Source organism: Sinocyclocheilus anshuiensis, unplaced genomic scaffold, assembly GCF_001515605.1.
Source record: "Sinocyclocheilus anshuiensis isolate Anshui unplaced genomic scaffold, SAMN03320099.WGS_v1.1 scaffold3132, whole genome shotgun sequence".
NCBI lineage: Eukaryota > Metazoa > Chordata > Actinopteri > Cypriniformes > Cyprinidae > Sinocyclocheilus > Sinocyclocheilus anshuiensis.
Genome location: NW_015554059.1, coordinates 575308 through 584493, shown reverse-complemented (window position 1 = coordinate 584493; position 9186 = coordinate 575308). Strand labels below are relative to the sequence as shown.

General features: G+C 35.8%; 1 protein-coding gene across 1 annotated transcript in view; it reads right to left on the bottom strand.

The window, feature by feature from the left end:
- The window catches only part of LOC107668530 (calcium permeable stress-gated cation channel 1-like), a 40092-nt gene that overhangs the window by 6574 nt on the left and 24332 nt on the right, over nt 1-9186 (bottom strand). Inside the window, exons 2-5 of the mRNA XM_016460435.1 lie at nt 8181-8461; nt 4975-5054; nt 2405-2492; nt 1739-1776 (exon numbers count right to left, since the gene is read on the bottom strand). Coding sequence (XP_016315921.1) covers nt 1739-1776; nt 2405-2492; nt 4975-5054; nt 8181-8414 — 440 coding nt within the window. The 5' untranslated portion in view covers nt 8415-8461. The remainder of the gene's footprint in view (nt 1-1738; nt 1777-2404; nt 2493-4974; nt 5055-8180; nt 8462-9186) is intronic.

The following is a 9186-nucleotide window of genomic DNA, read 5'->3' as shown; positions in this document are numbered from 1 at the left end:
AACAAAACAAAACAAAACAAAACAAAACAAAACAAAACAAAACAAAACAAAACAAAACAAAACAAAACAAAACAATCATTAGAGTTCTGGCCACCTGCATTAATAATAAATCAAAGTTTTTTTGTTGTTGTTTGTTTTTTCTGAGAGTTGAACACTACATATATATATATTTAAATAAAGGTTCTTTCTTTGCATATATGGTTCCATGAAGAACCTTTAAAATCCATGGAAACTTTTAAGTGCACAAAAGGTTATTTATTGTTGAAAAAGGTTTTAAAAAGTATTTCACACTAAGAAAAAAAAGCGTTTTTAATGCAATATATATATATATATATATATATAGGCATCTTCTGTTATTGTGGTTCAACCAACATGCAGAAACAAAACAAAACAAAACAAAACAAAACAGAAAAACAAAAGGACTCTCATAACAAGCTCAATAAATCTCTTAAAATATCAGATAATTTGTCCTTTTTACAAAGGTTTATAAAACGATTTATTTCAGGTTGTAAAATATCATGTGGTAAAAAAAAGTACAGCTATTTATTAATTAAGAATTTTTTACACTGAAAAATATATTTACATGTTTTGGAAAATAATAATATATGTTCTCTCACATGGTAAATGTGTTCATAATTTTATTACTTGATGGTTACTGTACATTACATGACATTTTATAGTCAGTAAATTGAAGCTTTTCTTGAAAATCAGAGTACTATTCTAATGTTTGCAGTCAGTATGCAGTTCTTTTTAACTTTCTATTCATCAAAGAATCCTGAAAAAATGTATCATCATTTGCACAAAAGTTGTTTCCAAAATTATAATAATAAAAAATATATCTTTAGCACCAAATCAGCATATTAAAATTATTTCTGAAGGATCATGTGACACTGAAGACTGGAGTAATGATGCTGAAAATTCAGCTTTACCAAGTTATATTTTACAATGTTTCAAAATAGAAAGCAGTTGTTTTAAATTGTAATCATATTTCACAAAATGACTGTTTTCACTGTATTTTTGGTGAGCATAAAACATTTAGAAATCTTACCGACCCCAAACTTTTGAATGGTAGTGTATATTCAAGTTTTTCAAAACCACATGAAAACAACATGAAAACGAACATGTGTCACGTTTTAAAACTAGATTTTTTTCTTTCCTTGTAAAAGGTTTTTCTTTTTCTTTTTTAATCGTGGACATATTATTGACCCATGTGCATTCTCTAAGAATCAAACCTATGACTTTTGTTTTGCTAGATCGGCACTAGTTAGCAGACACAGTCTCTGTGAGAGTTTTCAATGTGTTTCCAATGAATTATTGGCTTCGGTCAACAATATATGTGTGACGGCCTTTTTAAAAGACCACACAAATACACGAGGGCGTTGGGGGCTTTTATGATTACAAGGAGCCCTCATACACACAAAAACACAAACACACACACACCCCTCCGGCCTCGCCTCACACAGAGCGAGGAACTCTCAGTTTTTAAGCTTTTAAGGGAACCAGCTAAATATGGCACCAACATGCCATTCAAGTCGTCCAAATAACATCTCTGCAACCGTGGAGACAGACTAGAGGCTGGTTTACAGTTCTGAAAGGCTTTAGAGCGTGCCCAGACGTTAGATGTGCTGGTAAAGCGCCCGGTCTACCTTCACCCTGTGTTTTCCCTTCTTAATGAGATATAACACGAGCAAACAGGACACTGGTTGATGACATCACCATGCACTTCTTGCATACTTACTTCATGTGGTACAGAGATGTGAGCCAGGAACAGAAGCCCTATAAAGAGAGGGAGGGAAGACGACGGTGTCATAAAATGGTCTGGCATATAAAAAAAGAGCGCGTCTGGCTAGCTTAGCATCTGTCAGAATCATTTGTCCTTTAAGTGAACACGGATAGCGTAACAAGTGGAAAAAGCCATGCAAATGCATGCAATATCTTTAACGTGGCTGTGATGTCTTGAACCGTCATTGCAAATAAAATAAAAGGAGACAGAGTGAGGTCAGAATATAAACGGACAGATAATGTGCATAAAAGAAAATAGCGTCTAAGTGCACAGGCTCTTTTATATGACAGTAGCTCTGGGGCGACGCTCCGTAACAGCGGCTGACTAATCCACGTCGACAGATTGAACTTTATTTTTGCCTCTGTATGTCTTTAGGTTTCAGTGGTAGTAAATTCGCATCACCGTGAAGATGATAGTGACATTAAAACACAATCTTTTAGTTGTACTCATGCTTTTATTCCTTTCTAAGCAGAGGTGTTGTTGATAATGACAAGGCCCAGTGGGTTTTCTCACTGCCAAATGTGGTAAATTCAAGCAAAGATCCTGTTTCTGCATGATCAAACATTTCTTAAATGTGTTTGATGCTTTTATTTCTTTGTCTCTTTTACAAAAGGTTCTCACCATGTCCTTGGTCTCTGAGTCTGATGGGCTGGATTCTGATGGGGTTTTCTCTTTCTCACTTTGTTCTCCATAGAATAGTGATGTCAAGCTACAGAACAAAGACAAACAATAAAACTGACAGGTAAAAAAAAACACACAAAAAACTCACATACTGTTAGAAAATTCTAAAACTGAAATAAAATTCCCATGTAGGATTATACGTAGACTAGGGCTAGTTATCACATATTATCAATAGCCTATAATACATTTTAAATGTAGAAGATGGCTTTTGAATTTAGATTTAGATTTCAAACAGTTGTGTGTGTGTGTGTGTGTGTGTGTGTGTGTGTGTGTGTGTGTGTTAAATTAACTGTATCTTTTTCTTGGGCAATTGTGGAAAATATTCAATAGGTTTTCTGTAGCCTAGAGATTAAGAGAAACATTTAATAATATTAATAACCTTTAATGGCTTTTCAGCAAATAAATAAACAAATAAAGAGTAAAAAAACTGAAACACAAAATGTAAAATGCAACATTCAAAACATTGTTTTGCTCATTTAATTTAATTAATTCTATAATACATGATAACTTGCCACTACCTGACATTTACCTTCATCCTGAACATATCAGTTAAAATCTACCTTCATTATAAAGTAAGCTTGAATGCATCTCATTGTGGTTTTATGCTTGTTAATATGGGTAACACTTTAGATTAGGAAACACTATTCAGTATTAACTAGATGCTTATTAGCATGCATATTACTAGCATATTGTCTGTTTATTAGTACTTATAAAGCACATAATTATTCTGCATGACCATATTCTAGATCCCTTAACCCAAACATAACTAGTACAACAACTACCTTACTTACTATCAATAAGCAGCAAATTAGGAGTTTATTGAGTTCCCTAATCTGAAGTGTTACCCAGATAACCACATATAAAACAACCATTTAAGCAATGAATTTTTTATTCAAAACTGTACTGAGATATATATAACAACTAGCCCTAGTCCCATCACTGGATGATGCCTTTTCTATTACAAATGTCCCTCTCCAGCTTCCATCAGTGCTAGGCCTGAGTTTTTCCCAGTGTTAACTCAATGCCAGATGCAAAACTTGCCTCAAGATCAGAAAATTGCAAATATTTCCACCCAGGTCTATTACAGGAAATGAAAAGAAGCAGGTCAAATTCTAGTGTGTATAGATGTCAAAATGTTATTACTGTGAGTGTAGACTGATGCAACGCTTTGCAAATATACACACTGAGAATCAGCTGCACATTCACATAAACAAAGACTTTAATGCTACATGCTGATGCAGAATCAAGCAGCGCTGCTGCAACAGAAGTCTTAAAACTTATGATCGAATTCCACCCACTGCTCCCACGGGGACTAAAGTTTTTAATAATTTTTTTTTTTAAATAGAACAGGTATCTTGAAAATGTGAGCAAAATTTAAATGAAATGGCATTGACAATGAAATGCTGAAATAAATAAATAAATAAATAAATGACACAATTACTACATATATACAGTGGAGACCAAAATTATTAGAACAAAATTAGAGAACCTATAATTTCCTCAATTTCAAGGTCACTGCTTAGTCCTGTTTGAAGTTATCCTACCCGGAGTAGAAGGGCAGTTTTTAAGCATATTTCATAAATTAATTGTATTCAGAAGCACAGTATTAAAAAAAAAAAAACACTTACAGAGATATTTGAAAAAGAACTGATAAAAATTTCAGCAACTGCACGAGAAGCTGGTCATTCCAAATCTGTAATTTCTAGAATATTGCAGTTTTACAATGACACTAACTCATTCAAGTCCCCCAAAAAGGCAGGTCGTCCACGTAAGACAACTGCACGAGTGGACATGATAATGCAGAGCTTCTCAGTTCAACACTGCAGCTGGAATTGCTTATGGTATGGATCTGTCTCAGCGTGTTTAAGAGAAGTCGGACTGAAATCGCACTCTGCAGTGACCAAGCCTCTCAATAGCAAAAATAAGAAAGGCTAGGCTCACCTTTGCTGAGGAGCATGTTGTGTGGAGAGGGAAGAACTGGACCAAAGTTCACTTTAGTGATGAGAGCATATTTGGGTCAGGTGGGAAACATTTTGTTCAGGGTCAAACTGGGAAAAGACTGAAGCCCAAGTGTGTAAAGATGTCAGTGAAAGGTGGAGGAGGACGTGTCATAGTTTGGGGAATGTTTTCGGCAGCAGGAGTTGGGCCTCTTATACAGACACATGGCAGGTGAATGCAAATGTTTATCAGAACCTCCTTCAGCAACATGCGGTACCTTCCCTGCAAGCATCTCCCAATCAGCCTGCAATTTTAATGCAAGACAATGCCCCCCGTCACACTGCAAAATGGGTAAAACGTAGCTTCCTTGAAGCTAAGAACATTGAAATAATGAAATCACCGGCCCAGAGTCCTGAACCTGATTGAAAATCTCTGGAAAATCCTTGGCAACAAAGTCATGGCTAAGAAACCCACTAAAATCCTAAGCATTCAGTTCACTCAAACACCACACACAGTTCAATTATTTACATCTTAATGCATTCTTCAATCAGTCAACAGTTCTGAGATGATACCTGTCATTTTCCATAAGCAGAGCCAGGCGACCGTAGTCCCACGCTGCTTTCCTCAAACAGGAGAAGATTAGAAGCAGGAACTAGAATACAGATATACTGAACTATGGAAGAGACTGGAAGAAGAGTGGACCAAGATCACAGCAGCACAGTGTGAGAAACTAGTGATGTCCTGCAGCCACAGATGTGCTGAAGTCAATCAAAGCAGGGGCCTCTACACTCTCTACTAATTTCTGACAGCTGCAACCCTTTAAAATTTTAGTTGTAATCTTTTTTTTGTGCTACAGTGGTTCCTGTTCTCTAATTTTGATCACTGTGTTTTCCACAAAATAAAGTTTTTTTCAAATGCTTTGGTGATTTTGTCAAACATGTTAGTGGAACAGTGGTATACCCACAGCTAATATTCCTTCACACTTGTGTTCATAATGACTCCAGAAGGAAGAGTCAATGACAAGACAACTTAAAACACTGACTGCTGGGAAGCTACAGGTCTCTATTGAGCTTCCTAGGATATGCTGGTTAGCAACTTGTTCTAAACTTAATGGTTGAAGAGTGTGGTTTCTGCCCCAGAAGTGTCACCAAAAATGACTGCAAAAAACAATTCTGCTGTTTATAATTTCATTAAAAATGATTCATTCTTTTGAGTCTGGCATTTTTAATACATCAGTTGATCCGGTTTACCGAACCAGAAAAGATTCATTCACAAACTGAACTGATTTGGTTGTTGAGTTTGACTCAAATATGCGATACCATTCAAATGTTTGGGGTCAGTAAGATAAAAAAAAAAAAAAAAAAAAAGAAATGAATACTCGTGCTAAGCACAACCGTTTTTAACATTGACAATAATAAGAAATGTTTCTTGAGCATCAAATCACCATATCAGAATGATTTTTGAAGGATCATGTCACATTAAATACATTGTATTATATTCTTACAATATTAAATTATAGCAATAAATTATAATAATATTTAAATATATAACTGTTTTTACTGTATTTTTAATCAAATAAATGTGGCCTTGGTGAGCATAAAAAATACTTCTTTCAAAAACACTAAATAAAAACAGACCCCAAACTTTTGAACAATAGTGTAGTCTAGATTATACAGACATAAACCCCAATTCCAGAAGCGTTGGGAGTTGGGACGTTTTGTAAAATGCAATAAAATCAAGTATCTGCAATTTGTTAATGCTCTTTAACTTTTATTTAACCGACAAAAGTACAAAGAAAAGATTTCCAAAGTTTTCACTGACCAACTTAAATGTATTTTGTAAATATAAGCAAATTTTGATTTTGATGCCTGCAACACACTCCAAAAAAGTAGGGACAGAGGCAAAATAAAAGTGAAAAGGTTAAAGAATATCCAAGTTAATCTGTTTTGAAACAGTTCCCAGTAAGCAGGTGAATGGTAATAGGTGAAGGGATCATGTTTGGGTTTAAAAGGAGCATCTTTTAAAAAAGATGAAAAAGAAAACCGCAAAGCTGGATCATGGCTCATCACTTTGTGCCAAATTTCATGAGAGAAGTGTCAAGCAAATCAAAAATCACATTTCTCAATGCAAAATCGCAAAGAATTTAGGTATTTCACCAACAACAACCATACATAATATTGTGAAAAGATTTAGGGAATCCAGAGAAATCTCAGTCTGTGTAGGGCAAGGCAGGAAACCTCAGTTAAATGTGAGTGAGCCGTCATGCTGCAGGGTTAGATATAGCCACATTGGCTCAGGAGTACTTCAGAAAACCGCTGTCACTTAACATAGTATGCCGCTGCATCAACAAATGCAACCCGAATCTCTGTTACTCTAGGAGAAAGCTATACATCAATTCTATGCAGTGATGGGTTTTCTGGGCCAGAGCTCATATAGTCAAAAAGACAGTGGGAATGTGTGCTGTGGTCAGATGAGTCCACATTTCAGTGTGTTTCTAGGAAAAATGGAAGTCATGTTCTCAGTCCCAAAGACCAAAGGGACCATCCAGACTTTCACCAGCGACAGATGCAAAAGCAAACATCTGTCATGATATGGGGGTTTATCAGAGCAAACAGCATGGCTGACTGGAATATGTGCGAAAGTACCATTGACATGGAGGCATTTATTTAAATCGTACAGAGACATATACTGCCACCAAGATGACATCTTTCATGGGAAGTCCATGGTTATTAGATCAAGACAATGCCAGGTCTCATTCTGCATGTGCTACAACAGCGTGATTTCGTAGACACAGAGTGAATGTGCTACATCAGTCCAGATCTGTCTCCTATTGAAAATGTATGACCAGTCATGAAAAGGAGAACCAGACAACGACGATCAGAGACTGCTGAGCACCTGAAGTGTTGTATCAAGTGAGATTGGTCAAAAATTTTGCTTGCAAAACTTTAAAAATTAGTATCCTCAATTCCCCCAAAAAATAAAGAATAATTAAAAGGAAAGTTGATGTGACACAGTGTTATACAGGCCTCTGTCCCAACTTTTTTAGAGTGTGTTGCAGCCATCAAAATAAACATTTGTTTATATTTACTAAATAAAATTAAGTTGGCCAGTGAAAACATTGGAATTTTTTTCTTTGTACTTTAGTCAATTAAATAAAGGTTAAAGAGAATGAACAAATAACATATTCTTGATTGTATGGCATTTCACAAAATGTCCCAACTTTTCTGGAATTGGGGTTGTACATGCCACCGAGTTAAAGCAGGTGCACTGTTCATCAAATTAATTTAAGTCTGTTAACCTTTCTCTTTTATAGATCAGATGGTTGAATGTCATGGGAAAGAGTCCGAGTCATAATTTATTCCAAAATCAAATAACTAGACAATAATTTGACATTAGGACTTTTTACATTGTAACACTATTTTCATGACAACTAAGCAAACTCTCCCAAATTCTCATGAATGAAAATAATCCAATATTTTGCATTAAAATAATATAAATATAATGAGGCTGCAAATGATTATGCAAATATAGTACTCAATATGAGAGGTAGGACTTTCGAGCTAAATTTTATGGAAACGTTTTTTTTCTTTCTTTTAATTTTTGGGTGAAACAAACATGTTATTGACAGGCGTTGTGAGATTCATTAGGTTCACACTCTCATAACGGTTAGAAGTAATAACCCTTAATCATAATATTATAAGAAAATATGTTAGATGCACGATGTATGTCATGCAGTTGCAGCTAAACAATGCTGCAGAATATTTTAAATATGTTATACCAGCCACAGAACAACGTTGATGGCGAGGACGGTGGGGACTCCTCCGAAGGGCAGGCCTTGCAGGACGCTGCTGCGGGAGTGAGAGCGATAACATCTCTCCGCTGTGCTGTTCTCCTCCATCAGTGAGCCCAGGAAACTCCTGACGTCCAGCTCCTCCACAGAACTGCCACTGCCTGCAGGCCAGGACTCAAACGCCAGCTGAGCCGTACCCAACAGGTCAGAGCGCACCACCATGGCAGTGGCGCGAGTCTCAGGAAGCCCTTCAAACTGTCAAAGCATCACTGGGGAGAGACGACAGGAAACAAAAAAATTTATCAGGTGAAAAGTTCGAAAGATAATAACACCGAATGTACTATAGTGTCAAATGATGATGTCAACTACTAATTTATTTGGAAAAATACAAAATTAAGGCAAGGCAAGGCAAGGCAAGTTTATTTATATAGCACATTTCATACACAATGGTAATTCAAAGTGCACATAAAAGAAAAGAAAAAAATAATCACAACAATAAAACAAGGAATTTAAAAACTTTGAAAAGTATTAAAAAAATTGATTTAAGAGGTTTAAAATGAACTGAAGAAAATGATTATACATAAAATATAGTGCAATCAGTTCGGACATCGCACAGTGCTCATTCAATAAATGCACAGCTAAACAGATGAGTTTTGAGTCTGCATTTAAATGTGACTAATGTTTTAGCACATCTGATCTCTTCTGGAAGCTGATTCCAACTGCGGGCGGCATAATAACTAAAAGCAGACTCCCCTTGTTTTGTGTGAACCCTTGGTATTTCTAACTGACTTGATCCTAATGATCTGAGTGGTCTGTTAGGTTTATATTCAGTGAACATATCTGCTATGTAGTTAGGTCCTAGGCCATTGAGTGATTTATAAACGAGTAAAAGTACTTTAAAATCAATCCTAAATATAACTGGAAGCCAGTGTAAGGACCTGAGGACTGGTGTAATATGCTCAGATTTTCTGGTTCTAGTCAGAATCCTGGCAGC